Source organism: Delphinus delphis, chromosome 14 (assembly GCF_949987515.2).
Source record: "Delphinus delphis chromosome 14, mDelDel1.2, whole genome shotgun sequence".
Lineage (NCBI taxonomy): Eukaryota > Metazoa > Chordata > Mammalia > Artiodactyla > Delphinidae > Delphinus > Delphinus delphis.
Genome location: NC_082696.1, coordinates 81,819,001 through 81,840,423, shown reverse-complemented (window position 1 = coordinate 81,840,423; position 21,423 = coordinate 81,819,001). Strand labels below are relative to the sequence as shown.

General features: G+C 38.8%; 1 protein-coding gene across 1 annotated transcript in view; it reads left to right on the top strand.

Moving 5' to 3' along the window:
- Positions 1-21,423, top strand: part of COL19A1 (collagen type XIX alpha 1 chain) — a 351,475-nt gene that overhangs the window by 68,150 nt on the left and 261,902 nt on the right. The window contains exon 9 of the mRNA XM_060030452.1: positions 18,882-18,926. Within this exon, the coding sequence (XP_059886435.1) occupies positions 18,882-18,926 (45 nt within the window). The remainder of the gene's footprint in view (positions 1-18,881; positions 18,927-21,423) is intronic.

Here is a 21,423-nt window from a genome sequence, read left to right as displayed (position 1 = left end):
CAAATTTTAAGATTTTTTGTTCTAGTTCCGTAAAAAATGCTATTGGTAATTTGATAGGGATTGCATTGAATCTGTAGATTGCTTTGGGTAGTATAGTCATTTTCACAATATTGATTCTTCCAATACAAGAACATGGTATATCTCTCCATCTGTTGGTATCTTCTTTAATTTCTTTCATCAGTGTCTTATAGTTTTCTGTATACAGGTCTTTTGTCTCCCCGGGTAGGTTTATTCGTAGGTATGTTATTCTTTTTGTTGCACTGGTAAATGGGACTGTTTACTTAATTTCTCTTTCAGATATTTCATCATTAGTGTATAGGAATGCAAGAGATTTCTGTGCATTACTTTTGTATCCTGCTACTTTACCAAATTCATTGATGAGCTCTAGTAGTTTTCTGGTGGCATCTTTAGGATTCTCTATGTATAGTATTGTGTCATCTGCAAACAGTGACAGTTTTACTTCTTTTCCAATTTGTAGTCTTTTTATTTCTTTTTCTTCTCTGATTGCCGTGGCTAGGACGCACAAAACTATGTTGAATAATAGTGGTGAGAGTGGACATCCTTGTCTTGTACCTGATCTTAGAGGAAATGCTTTCAGTTTTTCACCATTAAAAATTATGTTTGCTGTGGGTTTGTCGTATATGGCCTTTATTATGTTGAGGTAGGTCCCCTCTATGCCCACTTTCTGGAGAGTTTTTATCATAAATGGGTGTTGAATTTTGTCAAAAGCTTTTTCTACATCTATTGAGATGATCATATGGTTTTTATTCTTCAATTTGTTAATATGGTATATCACATTGATTGATTTGTGTATACTGAAGAATCCTTGCATCCCTGGGATAAATCCCACTTGATCATGGTGTATGATCCTTTTAATGTGCTCTTGGATTCTGTTTGCTTGTATTTTGTTGAGGATTTTTGCATCTATATTCATGAGTGGTATTGGTCTGTAATTTTCTTTTTTTGTTGTATCTTGGTTTGGTTTTGGTATCAGTGTGATGGTGGCCTCACAGAATGAGTTTGGGAGTGTTCCTTCCTCTGCAATTTTTTGGAAGAGTTTGAGAAGGATGGGTGTTACTCTTCTCTAAATGTTTGATAGAATTCACCTGTGAAGCTGTCGGGTCCTGGACTTTTGTGTGTTGGAAGATTTTTAATCACAGTTTCAATTTCATTACTTGTGATTGGTCTGTTCATATTTTCTATTTCTTCCTGATTCAGTCTTGGAAGGTTATACCTTTCTAAGAACTTGTCCATTTCTTCCAGGTTGCCTATTTTTTTGGCATAGAGTTGCTTGTAGTAGTCTCTTAGAATGCTTTGTATTTCTGTGGGGTCTTTGTAACTTCTTTATCATTTCTAATTCTATTGATTTGAGTCCTCTCCCTCTTTTTCTTGATGAGTCTGGCTAATGGTTTATCAATTTTGTTTCTCTTCTCAAAGAGTCAGCTTTTAGTTTTATTGATCTTTGCTATTGTTTTGTTTGTTTCTATTTCATTTATTTCTGCTCGGATCTATATAATTTCTTTCCTTCTGCTAACTTTGGGTTTTGTTTGTTCTTCTTTCTCTGGTTCCTTTAGGTGTAAGGTTGGAGTGTTTATTTGAGATTTTTCTTGTTTCTTGAGGTAGGATTGTATAGCTATAAACTTCCCTCTTAGAACTGCTTTTGCTGCATCCCGTAGGTTTTGGATCATCGTGTTTTCATTGTCATTTGTCTCTAGGTGTTTTCTGATTTCCTCTTTGATTTCTTCAGTGATCTCGTGGTTATTTAGTAATATACTGTTTTGCCTCCATGTGTTTGTGTTTTTTACGTTTTTTTCCCTGTAATTGATTTCTGACCTCATAGTGTTGTGGTCAGAAAAGATGCTTGATATGATTTCAATTTTTTTAAATTTACTGTGGCTTGATTTATGACCCAAGATGTGATCTATCCTGGAGAATGTTCTGTACACACCTGAGAAGAAAGTGTAATCTACTGTTTTTGGATGGAATGTCCTATAAATATCAATTAAATCTATCCGGCCTTTTGTGTCATTTAAAGCTTTTGTTTACTTATTTATTTTCATTTTGGATGATCTGTCCATTGGTGCAAGTGAGGTGTTAAAGTCCCCCACTATTATTGTGTTACTGTTGATTTCCTCTTTTATAGCTATTAGCAGTTGCCTTATGTATTGAGGTGCTCTGATGTTGTGTGCATATATATTTATAATTGTCATATCTTCTTCTTGGATTGATCCCTTGATCATTATATAGTGTCCTTCCTTGTCTCTTGTAACATTATTTATTTTAAAGTCTATTTTATCTGATATGAGTATTGCTACTCCAGCTTTCTTTTGATTTCCATTTGCATGGAGTATCTTTTTCCATCCCCTCACTTTCAGTCTGTATGTGGCCCTAGGTCTGAAGTGGGTCTCTTGTAGACAGCATATATATGGGTCTTGTTTTTGTATCCATTCAGCAAGCCAGTGTCTTTTGGCTGGAGCATTTAATCCATTCACATTTAAGGTAATTATCGATATGTATGTTCCTATGACCATTTTCTTAGTTGTTTTGGGTTTGTTTTTATAGGTCCTTTTCTTCTCTTGTGTTTCCCACTTAGAGAAGTTCCTTTAGCATTTGTTGTAGAGTTGGTTTGGTGGTGCTGAATTCTCTTAGCTTTTGCTTGCCTGTAAAGCTTTTGATTTCTCCATCGAATCTGAATGAGATCCTTGCTGGGTAGAGTAACCTTGGTGGTAGGTTCTTCCCTTTCATCACTTTAAATATATCATGCCACTCCCTTCTGGCTTGTAGAGTTTCTGCTGTGAAATCAGCTGTTACCCTTATGGGAGTTCCCTTGTATGTTATTTGTCATTTTTCCCTTGCTGCTTTCAATAACTTTTGTTTGTCTTTAATTTTTGCCAGTTTGATTACTGTGTGTCTCAGCGTGTTTCTCCTTGGGTTTATCCTGCCTGGGATTCTCTGCGCTTCCTGGACTGGGTGGCTATTTCCTTTCCCATGTTAGGGAAGTCTTCTACTATAATCTCTTCAAATACTTTCTTGGGTCCTTTCTCTCTCTCTTCTCCTTCTGGAACCCCTATAATGTGAATGTTGTTGCGTTTAATGTTGTCCAAGAGGTGTCTTAGACTGTCTTCAGTTCTTTTCCTTCTTTTTTCTCTCTTCTGTTCTGCAGCAGTGAATTCCACCATTCTGTCTTCCAGGTCACTTATCTATTCTTCTGCCTTAGTTATTCTCCTATTGATTCCTTCTAGTGTAGTTTTCCTTTCAGTTATTTTATTGTTCATCTCTGTTTGTTTGTTCTTTAATTCTTCTAGGTCTTTGTTAAACATTTCTTGCATCTTCTCGCTCTTTGCCTCCATTCTGTTTTCAAGGTCCTGGATCATCTTCACTATCATTATTCTGAATTCTTTTTCTGGAAGGTTGCCTATCTCCACTTCATTTAGTTGTTTTTTGGGGGGTTTATCTTGTTCCTTCATCTGGTACATAGCCCTCTGCCTTTTCATCTTGTCTGTCTTTCTGTGAATGTCGTTTTTGTTCCACAGGCTGCAGGACTGTAGTTCTTCTTGCTTCTGCTGTCTGCCCTCTGGTCTAGACTTCTTTATTGTGGGGTGTAAAATAAGATTTAATTGGGTTTACACAATGAATAAAGGGAAAGTGGATAAAATTCTCCTGTTATATTTTAAAACAGAATTTACTGAGATTGGTATAAAATACTGTTAATTGGGGCTTCCCTGGTGGGGAAGTGGTTAAGAATGCACCTGCCAATGCAGGAGACATAGGTTCGAGCCCTGGTCCGGGAAATTGCTCCCACATGCCGCGGAGCAACTAAGCCCGTGTTCCACAACTACTGAGCCTGTGTGCCACAACTACTGAAGCCAGGGCACCTAGAGCCCCTGTGCTGCAATAAGAGAAGCCACCGTAATGAGAAGGTGAAGCACCACAATGAAGAGTAGCCCCCGCTCGCTGCAACTAGAGAAAGCCTGTGTGCAGCAATGAAGACCCAATGCAGCCAAAAAATAAATAAATACATAAAATGAGTCTAAAAATAAATACTGTTAATTGAATTTGGTGCAATGAGGTGACATCTCTTGGATCCTATTTGTGGAAACCAGGCCTAAGGTGCTACTGACTGGCTGTGGAGAAGGCTCTTAGCTCTGAAAAGGAGTTTTCCGCAGGTGGGACTCAGTACAGGAGCTAGAGAGTAATCAAGAGGCTCAGCTGCTGCAGACGTTGATCAAATCAATCTTCATCAAGGACCGTGAGAGTAAGAAAGCAGCAGGTGGGAAGTTAAACATGCAAGCCAAGGAATTCTCCAGAAAAAAATAGAGTTTCTTAGAAAAGCAAGGGCATTTTGCGCTGAGTGAAGGAGCTGGAGCAAGATGTGGTGTTCCAGGCAAACACAACTCAGAATTAAAGATGCTGTTGCTTTTCCTAGAAGCCCAGATCTGTAGAAAGAATTTCATGAGCTGATTCATCCAACACTCCACTTAAAGTAAAACTGCAGTAGATATAAGGGAATATACTAGCTAGCAGTGAATCACTTGGATGTAGTAATTCTGGGAATGGAAACCCTCAGCCCTTTGGGCCCATTTGGTCAAACTGGTGACAAGAGTGAGTCTCACAAGATCTGTGTGAAGACACTGTCTCCAGGGAACTTAAAAGCTGAAGTGTTCATCGACAGATCAGTGGATAAAGAAGATGTGGCACGTATATTCAATGGACTATTACTCAGCCATAAAAAGAAATGAAATTGAGTTATTTATAGTGAGGTGGATGGACCTAGAGTCTGTCATACAGAGTGAAGTAAGTCAGAAAGAGAAAAACAAATACTATATGCTAACACATATATATGGAATCTAAGAAAAAAAATGGTTCTGATGAAACTAGGGGCAGGACAGGAATAAAGACACAGATGTAGAGAATGGACTTGAGGACATGGGGAGGGGTAAGGGTAAGCTGGGACAAAGTGAGAGTGTCATGGACATATAAATACACTACCAAATGTAAAATAGATAGCTAGTGGGAAGCAGCTGCATAGCATAGGGAGATCAGCTCGGTGCTTTGTGACCACCTAGAGGGGTGGGATAGGGAGGGTGGGAGGGAGACTCAAGAGGGAGGGGATATGGGGATATATGTATACGTATAGCTGATTCACTTTGTTATACAGCAGAAACTAACACACCATTGTAAAGCAATTATACTCCAATAAAGATGTTAAAAAAAAAAAAGCTAACGTGGTAAAGGAGAGGCCATATCCATGGTACTCTAAAACCAATGCACACTGTCCTGGCAAACTCTCTCTCATGTTTCCCCAAGCAGTCTCCACAAGTTTAATTTACTTGAGTCGCTCTCAGAGAGCCTCACAGACAATCAGAGAATTTGTTCAGCCTCCTGTGGTGCTAACCATGGTATCAGGCTGCACTTAGCTCTTGGGTCCTGGTTTCAGGCATCTTCAGGGACCTTCCCAACATCTGTAGGATCACCAAGTCTTTGACCGTATCCTCTCTTCAAGGGCACAGTCACTGGTGGTGCCAGGTCTACTTCTAACTTGTCACTTCATTTAGCTGTTAAAGGTATATAACACTCATCAGTGAAGAAATGTCACCTCAAGAGCATTTTTCTCACTTCTGTAATCCACAGGTTACCATTTATTTAAAATATCTCTAATGAATATACACAAAATGAAAATAACAAGAAAGCTACTATGTATCTATTGGCATGCTTTATAAGTTTTAAATATTTGACTCCAATGAAGATACATCAATTTTTTTTATTTTTTAAATTTCATAAATTTTAAATTATAGTTGTAAAGATGGGCACTTATGTTTGGGGTATAGTACTTCCATTATTTTATGATGAAAATAACTTGATTGATTTTTCTAAGTGTCCAAAGAAAAATTACTCTTAAAATGTTATGTATCCTCAGAGCCGTGTCTCCCAGAGTATGCAGACAGCATCCCCGAGCTGGGCCTGGATTCTGCTGCTCAACAGTTGTGATTCTTTGGGGTTCTTTTCTTAGAATTAGAAGTGCTTAAGAGCTCTGTTAAAAGACAAAATAAAAAAAGATGAATTTGCTCACTTGGAGAAGGACATATGCAAAGTGCCATAGAACCTATATCTCAGGTAAAATATTCTCAAAGGGAAGGTTTTTTTTTAGGTTTAATATTTAAACTAGAAAACCGATTTATATGCATGGAGGGAAGCCTATTCTGAGCAGAGTAGAGTAGAATTTGTATATTAACTGCACTTTATACTTACATACAATGTGATACAGTAATAAATTAAGTGATTTGCATATAAATCCCATTATCCTAAAATAAACCTACACTTCGAAGTTTGTCGAGGTGATAGCAGTAAATATTTTTAAGTCAAGGCCCTGAACAAAGTATTAGCTTCTTGAGGTGGCATTTTTCTTCTGAGGCCCAGGAGACTTTATGTAATATGGAATCATGGAGACTTTGAAGATGAAGAACTATAGCAGTTAATTATGCTCTTTTGTAATTATAATACGCATCACCTTGTACAGACTTGCATAGGCCTTCTAACCTGATAGATACATAGCCTTACTGCCAACACACCACAGAAAAATAACTGTCCCCTTTGCGTTTACTCAGCACAGCTAGGATTTTGCCTAAGCTATTTGGTAAGTTTTCTGTTCTGGGTTCAAATAAGAAAATCTACTCTATGTAGCAAGGGTTCTTAGATATTAGTCACTGGTGACTTCCGGTCAGCTTGGTTGGACAGAAGCCACTGTCAGTCAAAACAAGTAAATTGGATGGTTAAGTTTCCAAGAGCACTGAGTGGCTTAATGCATGAGATCACACAAGGGCATACACACATACACATGCGCACACACACACACACACACACACACACACACAGGCGCTCACAACTCACATCCTCCTGATGCGCAGTGGGAAAATGAGATTGGGCCCCTGGAGCAAATCCTGCCCACTGCCCTACCTCCAGACTTCACACTCAAAGCATGCTTGCATTTGCTGCTTGAATATTGCAAATAAAAAATGGCCTCACTCCCTATTTCACTTGTGTATGTCATGTATCAGATATGTTTTTTGAGAAGTAGGGATAGTTTTTTAAAATAGGAATAATTATCTTCCAATAATCTTAACCCTAATGTGATAGTAAAAAATTAAATAAAATGAGCCTAATTTATGCTAAAACCAATTTTCAATCTGCTGAATTACCTAGAATTTGTCCTAAAGTGTTTATTTTAGTGGGAAAACTTTTGATAAATTTATTTCACTTTTCGTGGGGTAGGTGTGCAGTAAGTGATAGCCCTCATTGTTCTGTCATTCAATTATTAAATACCCAGAGTTATAAACATCTTGGGTTTGAATCCCAGCTCAGATCCTTACTCTGTGTAATTTGGGACATGTCTCTTACAGTTTCTAAGTTTTCTTTTTATGAAATGGGAATTATATTGTACCTACTTCTAGTTTTGTCTTAAAGATTAGATGAAATAATTCATGAGATTGCCAGCTCAGTGCCTGATAAATAAATATTTGGAAAACAGTAGATATAATTTTAAAAGAAAACAGTTTAATGATTCTCTTATTCTAAACTCTGGCTTACTAAGAGACTAAACTAGAACTCATTTGAGGGAATTTATATTATTTATTCAAAATATATTGAATGGAAACGTTAAAATAAAAGTCACATATCTTAGAAAACTTTGACTTCTTAAGACAAACTGGATATTAGGAATCTAATGAATTTTCAACCTAACCAAAAAATATGAGTACAAACTTTTACAATAATAATAACAGTGGCCATTTACTTTATAATTATTATGTGCTAAATACTATCAAGAAACTTCTTTACATTATTTCATTCATTCCCCACGGTATCTCTATGAGGTATGATTCTTTTTTTAATTTTTGAAGTATTTATTGGAAAAATTTTGCCACATGACAATTACTCCATAACAGTGGGACACACACCTATTTCCACATGACTTCTTCAACAACACACATTATTGAGTTTTTCCATTTTCTATTTAATAGATGAAACATTATACCACATTATTATTTTACTTTCCATGTTTAAAAGTATGAGAGATTATAAGTCATTTATATATGAATTTTTTTCTCTGAAATGCCCTTGCCCTTTCTTTACATTGGATTGTTGTTGTTTTTCTTATTGATTTACAAGATCTCTTTACATATATTAACCCATTGTCAGATGGGTTCAGATGCTATTCTTTTTTTTTTTTTACATCTTTATTGGAGTATAATTGCTTTACAATGGTGTGTTAGTTTCTGCTTTATAGCAAAGTGAATCAGTTATACATATACATATGTTCCCATATCTCTTCCCTCTTGCGTCTCCCTCTCTCCCACCCTCCCTATCCCACCCCTCCAGGCGGTCACAAAGCACCGAGCTGATATCCCTGTGCTATGCGGCTGCTTCCCACTAGCTATCTACCTTACGTTTGTTAGTGTATGTATGTTCATGCCTCTCTCTCGCTTTGTCACAGCTCACCCTTCCCCCTCCCCATATCCTCAAGTCCGTTCTTCAGTAGGTCAGTGTCTTTATTCCTGTCTTACCCCTAGGTTCCTCATGACATTTTTTTTTCTTAAATTACTTATATATGTGTTAGCATACGGTATTTGTCTTTCTCTTTCTGACTTACTTCACTCTGTATGACAGACTCTAGGTCTATCCACCTCATTACAAATAGCTCAATTTCGTTTCTTTTTATGGCTGAGTAATTCCATTGTATATATGTGTCACATCTTCTTTATCCAGTCATCCGATGATGGACACTTAGGTTGCTTCCATCTTCTGGCTTTTGTAAATAGAGCTGCAATGAACATTTTGGTACATGACTCTTTTTGAATTATGGTTTCCTCAGGGTATATGCCCAGTAGTGGGATTGCTGGGTCCTATGGTAGTTCTGTTTGTAGTTTTTTAAGGAATCTCCATACTGTTCTCCATAGTGGCTGTACCAATTCACATTCCCACCAACAGGGCAAGAGTGTTCCCTTTTCTCCACACCCTCTCCAGCATTTATTGTTTCTAGATTTTTTGATGATGGCCATTCTGACTGGTGTGAGATGATATCTCATTGTAGTTTTGATTTGCATTTCTATGAAGTACGATTTATCATCACTGTTTCACAGATGGAGAAACTTCCCCAAAGTTTCATCGCTAACTACTAGTGAAGTCAGGATTTGAATCTCTACCCACGTGAATCCATGGCTCTGGCACCTTTACCGTATTACCTCGTCTGAAGCGTCCCTCGAGTGCTCACATTTCCTTTGCAGACAGTTCTGAATTAGATCTTAAATTCATTTATCTGCAGGCAAGAGAGGGAACTGCACAGGGGACTTCCTTCCTTCCTGCTCCAGGGAGGGCTGTGTCCCTTGTCTTGAAATCTATGGACCCTTTTAATGTCTGCCTATCCTTAGAGATAATTCTCCCAGCCTCAGAAAATTGTGTCCATCTCTTGAAAATCATCATCATATGTTTTTCACCAAATGAAAGGATTGTGTCTAGCTTTACTTTCTGAAATAAGTATTATGAAAACAATGCAGTTTTATTTTGTCTGGTTTCCTAATTCCAAATTATATTTAAAATATGTTTCCAAACTTCCCAAACTTGACTCTCTGGAGATCCTGTCTGACCTCCAGGCAGGCCCATCATGGCCACACTGTCCAGATAAACCTTACCTCAGTGTCTAATCTAGAAACTTCTCTATTTATGCTCTTCTCCAAATATGCTTTTGATATTTTATATATATATATATGTGTAAATTTTATATTCATTTGATCAAATATATCTATAAATTGTATATTTACGTGATCAAAAATACAAGTGTTTCATCTAGTACCGTGATGTTCTTTTTTTAAAAAAATCAAACTTCTAGAGGTAAAAAGCCACATGCATTAAGGCGCTTAAGAAGTGTGTCTGATAGTGTGGTGAGAGAGTTGCCAAGTTGCATGTCTTAAAAATAGCTGGGCTAACTGTCCTCATTAAGAGCTGCTTTGTGTACCGGGTCTTTGCACCGTCAACTCTGAAGCCCCAGCTCTTTGCAGGAGGGTGAGAGCAAACTGGACAGATCCATTGTTCCCTAACTGTCTTTATATTTCTTTCCTGTTGGAAAATGAAATGACTGTGATCTTTGAATCTCGGTTTTCCCTTAAAAAGACATTTTATGAGAAGACTGCAGCTTCAGGAAATAAAGGCAGACGCTGTTACAGTTTATGAAAGCGCAGACAAGGCCGGTAGCTGTTGTGAATTATAATGAACTCTGCAACAGCCCTGGTCCAGATGTAGCATTAATGCCTCAGCTACTCCGAAACTTACAGGCATTTGTTGAGAAAGCTGAAGAATTTTTATTTTGTCATTTGGCTTTCTCCCTGCATTATCTAGTTTCATCCAGTTTGCCAGTGAAATTCAGAATTAAGATGAATTTCAGAGTTCTTCCCAAGATCAAAAAAGTTAAAATATCTATTAGTATGTGACAATTTATTGTCCAAATTGCAACACTAAATGAGGAGGAAAAAAAGTACAACACAGCTTTCTTCTAAAAATGGGATATTTCCTTTCTGTGAAATTGTCAAGGTTTATAAAACAAGTATGAGCTCCATGTTAGGAGAAGATACCTCTTAAACAGAGAGTCACACACATACTCCTGTATTTCAGAAAATCCTGCAGTGAATAAAGGTATAGTCAAATCTGGACATAGGATTGAACTTTTTATTATAACCAGTTTCTATTCATGGTTAAAATGGCCACAAAGAAAACAGTTTTGTCAGCCTGCTTCTTGACCTCACTTACTACAGTTACAAGAATGATACTTGAATTATCAGTGAAAAATGACTGCCTTTACGTGGAGTAAGTCTCATTTAATTGTCTTATCTGTGGGCAGTATATTGATACAAGATAGCACTAAAATAAGCAGAAACCCGAGAAGGACAGAAGTAACAGAAGGATAGGAAAAAGAAAAAGAGGCTTGCTCACTCTGCAGTTGAGTTTATTTCTTAATGGTTTCTTATTCCCTCCTAAAGCCTTCCACTCGCACCCCAAGTGGAGCAGTTGGCAGAGAACGCAACAGATGGATGACAGGCTCAACACATGCCGTGGCTCTGGCACCCCGGCACTCGACTTTTATTTGCTAAACGGTTAGCCAGGTTTTAAGAAGCTAGTCTGCTAATGTTCCTATTTGGTTTAATGCACTGTGAGACTCAAGCACACAAATATTAAAGTATTGCCGTCAAAAGATCACGCAGTCTCTGTTTCTCTGCATAGTTTAGTGACTAATTATTTTAATCTTTTCAAAAAAATTTTTATTGCAGTAGAGTTGATTTACAATGTTGTGTTAATTTCTGCTATACAGCAGAGTGATTTTATTATACACATATATACATTCTTTTTCATATTCTTTTCCATTATGGTTTATCACAGGATATTGAGTATAGTTCCCTGTGCTATACAGTAGGACCTTGTTGTTTACCCATCCTATATACAATAGTTTGCATCTGCTAATCCCAGACTCCCAGTCATTCCCTCCCTCCTCCTCCCTCCCCCTTGGCAACCACAAGTCTGTTTTCTATGTCTGTGGATCTATGTCTGTTTTGTATATAAATTCATTTGTATCATATTTTTAGATTCCACATATAAGTGATATTATATGATATTTATCTTTCTCTTTCTGACTTACTTCACTTAGTATGATATTCTCTAGATCCATCCATGTTGCTGCAAATGGCATTATTTCATTCTCTTTTATGGCTGAGTAATATTCCTGTGTGTGGGTGTGTGTGTACACACACACACATACCGCATCTTCTTTATCCATTCATCTGTTGATGGACGTCTAGGTTGCTTCCATGCCTTGGCGCTATTGTGAATAGTGCTGCTATGAAAATATGGGTGCGTGTATCTTTTCTTATTATAGTTTTGTCCTAATTATTTTATTTCTGGTGTAGATTACTGAGATACTCAATAGGGAATTTAGAGGTGTAATTGTTAGTTTATATAGACGTCTACAAGTTCAGATAATAGAATTTTCTTAATGTGGCTGTGTCTAAAGGAGCTTTTTGCAGCCTAGTCAGGGTTGTCATAGCCTGTGGACGGTCATGCACGAGCTTGTTGGGTAAGAGAAGAAGATTCGAGAGGATGACCACAGTCAGCATCTTTCTTTCCTCCCACCGTCACTGCATTTTCACAGATCACTGACTTCACAGCTCAAGAAAAATTGCATCTATTTCATGAATTCTCCTTGGCCACCAGGTAGACTTAGCAGCCCTGCACTCTGCTCGTGTAGCGCTTTGTCTGTGTGTCTTGGTCCCCACTGTGACCTCCTGGAGAACAAGGGCCGGGGATCCCTCTCACACCTTTCACCCCAGCACGTGGCCCAGCGCGTGGCACCTCCTTGGTTCTGCATAATGTTTGTTGAGCTGTTCAGAGCTCAAGTCAATAGAGAAGAGAAACAGAGGATGACTGTTAGAAAACCATGCCGAGGGAGGATTGGAAAGGCCCCCAAAGCCGCGAGGCTTCGGTCCAAATCTCCTGTACTATCTGCAGACGCGCACTTCAGGGAATAGGAGGGCCAGAGACTCTCCCATGTCTGGTGAAGCTGACAGGGGTGCTTCGGGGGTGAAACAGAAATAGAGGGAAGAGTGTGCAGCCCCAGAACTGGCTTCCCATCTCCCTTGGAGACAACATGCTCTCCCTCCTCTCTCCAGCATAAATCTCTAGGTGATTTTGCTGCCTTGTCCTCCGTACTAGGTTTGCAAATCTCCTGACTTTCTTACAACGTTGCTAAGGCGTGTTCTTCCTCCAGACCTTCACAGCCATTTATCTCAGGTCTAAAGATAAGTAACCGATGCCTTCAACGCATTGAAGCTCCAGTAGAAGTAATTGATACAGAGTAGAACTCTAAATTACTCAGCATGAGGACTACTTCGGACCAGAAATAGTTTGCAGTTACCGGTGTCTCACTGTCTCCAAGTAGGAGCTTACTGATGACACTGTCCTTCTCTTTATATCTTCAATTATCTCCTGTTAGAATACTTGATTCAGATGTCAGTTACTCCACTCTAGATAGTTCAGTGGATGATCTACACTAAATGTCTTCTGTTTCCCTGGTACTGTTGTGAAGCTTCAAGTTTGCCTAAAGACTGCCTTCCAGCTAGTCTCACAAGAAAGTGAAAAGCCCACACGCTCATGCTTAACAGATCCATTTGAAGAAAACCTTACTGATTTTGAAAATCACTGATTTTGAAAACCTTACTGAAAACGACACTAGATTTTGTCGTGTGGTCTTACAACATTGGCCAAGGCTCAATTCCCTAACTTTGCTGTAAGTGGAAAGAAACGTTTACGTCCCCAAACCATTTCAAAATTACTTGTTTTTTATTTGAATAACTCAGCGTAATTTGCACTCCAGTAATTTGAAAGAGGATTGTAAAGATATCCTCTTTGAAAGGAAAACTTAATGGTTTTAGTTGACTACAAGTTCAATGTATGCACAAGCAATTTAGCTTTAAAAAAAGCAAGTTGTAGTAATGCTGGTATTGTATAGTATCCAGAACAAGGTGTGTGTGTGTATGTGTGTGTATGCCAGTACTCATCTCTGTGTGGTTGAGACCATATCTGGAGTGATGTGCTGAATTCTCAGTGCCACATTTTAAAGGACAGTGTGTGCCCATGGAACAGTTACTATACTATTAAGGGACTCCAAACTATCATTTGAAAAATGATTGGATTACTGAATAGGCTTAATGGTGACACAAAGGGATGTCATGTATAAGTCCCATATGATATTTGTCCTGTGTGAAATAAGACCAATGGGCAGAAATTTGGGAAAGGTTAATTTGGGTTCAGAAGGCATTGTTTCAATATCCGTACATCAAATTGTTTTGTTTTGCTCTCCACAATGCAAATTAAACAGCAAACTAGCCTGACTTTAAGAAGCTTTCAATAGGGTCAGTGCCTTAGCAGATTCTTTGGTGGAGCTGGTGGATACAAATGTATAAATTTACACCTGTCCCCGTATTTAAGAATACCCACCCTGCTTGTTTTCTAGGTGTGTGCCCTTGCACGTACTTGTGTGCACACAGATACACTCAGGTTAATAGTTTTTGAGAAAGTAGATGTTGGGTTCAGCTGCTGCTAACTCCCCACATTTATATTACTATGATTAAAACATGTATTGACCATGTATTACTGATGGTGGGCTGGCTTTCTCGTCTTTGAAATGACCATAAGAATAAGTAATAATAGGGTCTCATTCATTTTTGTTTAAGAATGTTTTAAATTTGCCTTATTCTGAGCATTCATGTGATAATATATCCCCATGTGTTAGCTGCATGAAGGATCCAACAAATACAAAGAATTCAAAAAGTTTGAAGTTTTAAACCCTATGAAGTACATAGTTTTTTTACTTAACAATTTATTTCTTGGAATGAAGTCCCAGAATATAGAAGGAAAAAATACTCTTCCCTGAAATAAAAGGACTCTGATTGGACGAGATATCAGAAAAAATATAGGAGGTATATGTTTTATTTCCTGAAATATTTAGTTGAGTGGCAGGAATTTAGAACCATACAAAAATTAAATCCCGAAAGATTATGGCCTGAGTACAGCATGCCTGTTGTCAGAATTGTAGAGGTCAAGTTAGTGATACACAAAATCATAACCAGATTTACTTTTGGCTGCTTCCTTTACTGGTTTTCATGCTAGGATTCTGGCATTCCACTTCAGATATTTGTTCCAGGTATTTCACTCAAAACTCAATTTAAGTAAATTTACTCTTAATGAATATGAATTAATTAGTGGGAAAATATTGATATACTTCCAAGCGTACAGTAAATTCAAACAGAAGATTGTGTTCCTGGGAAACTTGCTCTAAGTAAAATGATAGGTCAAATTACATTTTTAAATATGGAAACAGTGTTATAAATGGGATCTCAGACTTTTTTTTAACATCTTAATTGGAGTATAATTGCTTTACAATGGTGTGTTAGTTTCTGCTGTATAACACAGTGAATCAGCTATGCATATACATATATCCCCATATCTCCTCTCTCTTGCATCTCCCTCCCACTCTCCCTATCCCACCCCTCTAGGTGGTCACAAAGCACTGAGCTGATCTCCCTGTGCTATGTGGCTGCTTCCCACTAGCTACCTATTTTACATTTGGTAGTATATGTAAGTCCATGCCACTCTCTCACTTCGTCCCAGCTTACCCTTCCCCCTCCCCGTGTCCTCAAGTCCATTCTCTACATCTGCTGGATCTCAGACTTTCTATTTTATTTTATTTTATTTTATTTTGCGGTACGCGGGCCTCTAACCGCTGTGGCCTCTCCCATTGCGGAGCACAGGCTCCGGACGCGCAGGCTCAGCGGCCATGGCCCACGGGCCCAGCCGCTCCGCGTCATGCAGGATCCTCCCGGACTGGGGCATGAACCCGTGTCCGCTGCATCGGCAGGCGGACTCTCAACCACTGCGCCACCAGGGAAGCCCCAGGATCTCAGACTTTTTAATCAAAGTCTGACGCCTAACTTTTAAAAGAAAAAAATCGCCAAAACATAGTATATAACTTTCTATTTTCCAGGCTTGGGTCTAGTTATAAGGGAATTTTCATTTACCTGCTTAATCTGCCTTTCTTTGCTTGGTCTCCTTGGTACTAGGTTTGCAAACTACAGCCCTAGGGAGTGTGATTCTTTATTAAATGTCTTTCAGACAGCATGTATTTCCTGCATAAGAAAAGACATTGATTCCAATGTCAAAGAAATCAGGCAAACTAATAATTTATCTTGTATGCCTAGCTGTGCTTACTTCCGGGAAATGAGCAGTGATAAAAAGGAGGTAAAATGAATCCTTTGATCAGCTTTTCAGAAAGCCACCAGCTGCTCCCAAATCACACTTAAGTTTTTTTCCAAAAGCTTTCCAAAGAGGTTACTTTGGATTCTGGAAAGGGCTTTTCAGGTTACTCTGTGAAGTTGAAGACGCGCTCTGTATCACACTACTGCCATGGCGTCGACGCTATCAGCAGCAGTGTTAGATGTTGCCCTGCTTTATATTACACGTATTCATACAGTGCCCATCTGGAGCTTCGATCTGTAATGCGAAAGGGACGCAGGCCCTTTGATGGAAAAACCTGTAATGGAAAGTATATGCCGGAGAAACAAATTTTGAAAGTTATAGTAGATACAGGAAACATTGATTATAATTTTCTTTCAATAATGGGCTAAAGTATTGATGGGAAGCCAAAAAAGAGGCTTCTTATTTCCTCCTGTGCTGAGACTGGGAGCACCGAGGGATACCAAGAGTTTAGAAAAAACAGCTAATGTCTGCTCATCCAGTAATTTTAGGCAGGCATTTATTTGTTGGATAGAATTCAATTTGACCCCAAGCTGCATGGGCACCAGAGCTTTGAAACTGTGATTCAGAGTAAAGAAGGGCTCATTCTGTTGACATAAATTAGGTTTTAGATAAAGTCCTGACAGGAGAAACATAGTCTGTTAATCTGTTAAACAAAATTTTGCTCTTTAAGACTATATTCTTCTTTAGTTGTTATGCTACTTGGTAGTTTTTTTTTTTTTTGAGATATAGTCAGAAACGAATATGCTAAGTTATCCCTCGGACTGGAAAAATGACAAATGATTTTACATGATTATAAGTTTCTATGTCAGACATCCCTGGTAACTGAGAAAATCTGTGAGAAGAAAATAAATTGGTTTCTGAATACCAAAGTTACAGACTTTAAGCTTCAGAAGTTCCCCAGTATCTCAAAATCTTTCATATGTTGTTGTGTCACGTGAAGCCAACTCATTCCCTGGAAGAGTAATCAGTGGTGTCCATTGGGTTATCCATGGAGCTTAGAATTATGTTTACAAAACAAATTTTGGGTCAGGAAAGAGCAGAGACCAATTAACACTGGCCATAGGAAAACATTTTAATTGCAACAATCATAAAACCAGTGTCCATTAAAGAGAGAAACATTCTTCCTGTCAAGGAAGAATGGTACCCAGTTGACAGTGCATCTGGGTGTGACCCTAACCTGACATGTGCCAGAGGTGGCCCTTTAGGTGCCAGTCTTTGGAGCACATGACACATAGGAGTGAGCTGTGAGCAAAGAAAAAGGGAAGGAGCTACTGACATTGCTTTCCTTTTTCCAAAAAGTATTTTTGGCAGTGTAGACTGTGTCAATGTACCTTACCGGATTACAAACCATATATTGTTATTGTGTGTAACTTGTAATATGGTGTAAAACATTATATTAGACCAACCAGTGAAAATAATTCTGCTCCTCATGGACAAGTGGACATACTTCTGTGATGAGTAACAGCTCAGTTTCCATAGAATGTTCCCTGGTGTCAAAAACTTAATGTGCTTTGACTTTCACTTTATTAAGCGAAATGGGAAGTTTCTAATATATTTGTGGGATGCCTCAGGTCTAGAACTATAGCAACTTTTTAAATGATAGAAATATATTTATTACATAGATAAGTACACTGTATTTTACTGATGCCTCAACACTTGGCCACAAAGTTTTGCCTTTAGTGTTTGGTATATTCTGTGATGATAGCAGTTACACTGTGCAGCACAGATAATTTAATCTAGTCAAAGAAAAGCCTTAGTCTTTAAAATATGTTGTGTATATAGCAGTACACTGCTGGCAAAAATGACTAAGCCTTTCCAAAAATCTATTAATTGATGAAACGATAACGATCTCTTTAGGCTTAAACAGAACATATTATTGCTATTTTAAAATTTGAAGATATGATTTTTTCTTCATATATTTGAATTTTATTTTTAAAACTCTAAGAAGTGGTATCTAACTTCATTTTAGGTAACACTTTAAAAACAAGCTGTTGTTTCATAAATGTTTGCTAGAAATAAAGCGGGTCAGTAGAATTGTTAGTTTATTTTGAGCTTTCTAAACCTGGAAATTTGGGAGCCCAAGTCACATCCTTGAAGCAGCAGAATTCCTGAGGCTCCACTGGGAATGTGCACATCCTCCCAGGAGTATCTTGTTCTAGCTGTGTGCCATTTGCAAACCAGACTTTTCAAAGAGATGGCCCATGAATTCCAGCAATGGAAACTGATAGGCATCTGCTGAAAACCTTTGTACCCAACACAGGAACCAGATGGATGGAAAGAACTCAAAATTGTCCCAAGTAACTCTTTCAAGTAGAACGGCATTGGGCACGTCTTCAAAACTGATCTAAAGGCAATCAACGGGAATGAGAAAGAAAGTAGATATGCTTTATATATATAAAAATATTTTATATAAATAAAAAAATATATATATATATATAGTTTTTAGATAAGAGGTCACTTACAAGCCAGAATGAAATCTTTTCCATGAGACAGTGCAGGTGGGTGATTAGGTGTGCAGAGATGAAGTAGGTGAACTTGAATTCCAGGTCTATATCCCGATTGTGTAATCATCTGTAAGAAGATGGTCATAATAGTTGTATCTACCTGATAGATTTGTTGTGAGAACAGTGCCTGGCCCATAGACAGCCTGTGTCGGATTTTAATATTATGCCCAGAGGTTTAAAAGAGAGAAAATAAGATGAAGGGCACTAAGTGGCATGTGGGAAAGCATGGGCTGTGCAGTCTGAGAGACCTCCATTCAAATCTTAGGGGATGCTCCTAGTTGGTGACTGTGAGCATGCTACCGAACTGCTCAGAGCCTCTGTTTTCTTATTTTCTGAATGCAAGTACTAGTCCTGGAGTTGGGAGATGAAGGATGGGTGCGAAGCCCCCTGTACCCCTGTACTTGATACACGTTCAGCATTAGGCTGCCTTTTTTCCCAGCCTAGAACAAGTTGTTAAAAAAACACAAAAATTTCTTTATTCACTTGTTTTTTGTGGCTAACAAAATTTATTCTGTGTATTTCTTTTAGGGTGAAAATGGTTTACATGGAGCTCCAGGCTTACCTGGTCAAAAGGTAAAGAGATTTTTAATGTTTCATATTAGTTAAGAACTTTAACATCTTGAAAGTTGAATGTGTACATAAATATAGTGAAGATTTAGAAAATGTGTTTGATGAAATTGAATTCCCTGAGTCAACCAGCACTTGAACTTCCTTTCCAAAGAGAGCCCATGGAAGCGATCCCTTCTCAAAGGACCTACTTTAGGAGGGGGCTTTATCGGAGAGGTTTAGCCACATGCTTCTCCGGAGAAGTGGGCAATGATGCTTCATGGGGGCCCGGGGAGTGAGCACAGCTGCTCTGGGAATGTTTTTACTGTTGAGTCTAAAATGAAGACTGGAACAGGCTTTATTACCTTTGACAGTGTGTGGTTACTTCTTTTCCTTTTCGTATTTCCCAGATTGAGCTAAACATAATGGTTGCAATGATATAAAACATTAAATCTTACAAAGATGCTACAACGAATCTCTTCAAAAAATTCTTTCAGAATGATAAATTCATAATCAGTAGGGATTTTTGCATTGGCTAGGATGCTTCTTTCTGGGCCTAGAATCTTTCTCCTTACCAAGGTAAACTTCATTTCACCCCTTTATTGTCCATGGGCTGATTTTTCCTCCTGGGAAGAAATATGATTGTAGGTGACCAGCATTATTGGAAACACAGAGACTGGTTTATTCCAGTTTCCTGAAGGGATGGGGAGCCCCTTCAGGCGGTGCCAGCTGTCATGACGCCACCCAGATAATCCCGCCACAGGGGAGAGCATTATTGGTGCGATATTAGATGCCCACCAAAGCCAAGCATATCATTTCTATGCTCTGGAGAAGTTTTACAGATCTTAGCAACAGGAAGTCAGAAGTTACTGTCACATCTAGGTTTTGCTCTGTAGCTAAAAATTACCGTTAAAAAGATATGCGCGTATTTGTAGTTACAGCTTTTGAAAAATCTTCCTTTACTTACTTGATGAAGATACTAAGATTGAACTGGCAGTGATGAAATGGCAAGCTTCTGCACTTCTTCACAGCAGTTCTAGACAAAACCCATTGAGACAGCGGGTGCTGCATCTGTGAGTCGAGTTGCCAGCCAAGGGATGTGTAGATTTATCTTCTGGGAAACAGTTTAGGACCTTCCAGCAGCGGTTTATGGTGGCTGCCTCATGCTGGCATTGTGGCCGATGTACTGCGGTGTTCAGCAGCTTTGTGTCAGCTTGAATTAACAGATCAAGTTAAAGGCTATATTTTAGGAAAAGTGGTAGGAAAAAGACCACACATTCAGTGGCAAATATACCCAAATACTAACTTACTTTCTTTCCTGTACCTTTTTTGAAGGTAGATAAAGCAGAAGTAATTATTATTATTATTTTAAATTAAATTTATTTTATTTTGGCTGCGTTGGGTCTTCGTTGCTGCGCGTGGGCTTTCTCTAGCTGCAGCGAGCGGGGGCTACTCTTCATTGCAGTGCGTGGGCTTCTCATTGCAGTGACTTCTCTTGTTGCGGAGCACGGGCTGTAGAGCGCAGGCTCAGCAGTTGTGATGCACGGGCTTAGTTGCTCCGCGGCATGTGGGATCTTCCCTGGCCAGGGCTCGAACCCGTGTCCCCTGCATTGGCAGGCGGATTTGTAACCACTGCGCCACCAGAAGCCCCAGAAGTAATGACTTAATCGGGTGTGTGTGTATGTGTCATCGGGTGTATGAGTACATGTATAATACACACATAGTAAAAAAGCAGGCATTCCTTTTCTTACATACAAATTTTAATTACATTAAGTGTCACCTTGTTTGAAGCACTGCAGATAAAAACTGGAGATAAGAAACCCTCCATCCCTCGTCTCGGTTTACTGACCGCTTCCTGTGGGTGGAGGGGTGGGTATGACCCACCCCCAGCATTCCCTTGCCGGCTACGCTGTTGTGAGTGCCTGATGTATATTTGCCGTTCAATGAATATTTGTTGATCGTATGAATGAAACATCAGTACTCTAAATATCTGTGCAGAGTTAAGTGGGAAAATAAGCTTGTCAGATCAGAGAGGTTTTACTTGAAGAACAGGGGGTTTATACCTCTCAGAAACAACATGATGAGTGAGAGCCCACACCGGTTCTGTGCTGGAGAGGCGGGCCATCTGGGTGGGAAAGAGCCTGGCGCCGCTGTCAGAGCCAGAGCCCGAACCCTGGCCTCGTTCATCACGCACCTGTCCCTGGGACGGTCTTCCGTGGAAGTCAGCTTGAGAAGGATGTTTCTCCTGGATCTGGTGGAATAAATAGTGGTAGTAATAACAACAGTAATGGCTAAATGAGTCTGTGCCAGGCACGCTATTTGATGCATTCAGTTCTCAAAACACCTATGAGAAAGGTACTTTGGTTGCAGAACTTCCGGTCTGTGGAGATTAAATTGCATTGCAAGTAGTGAAGCTATATAGGTTTTACCCTAAAAAATTATTCCTTCAGTGTTTAGAAATGTTTAAATTTTGTATAAGTTAATATTGGCTTCGAGCTTACATTTCAGAAATGGTTTTAATATA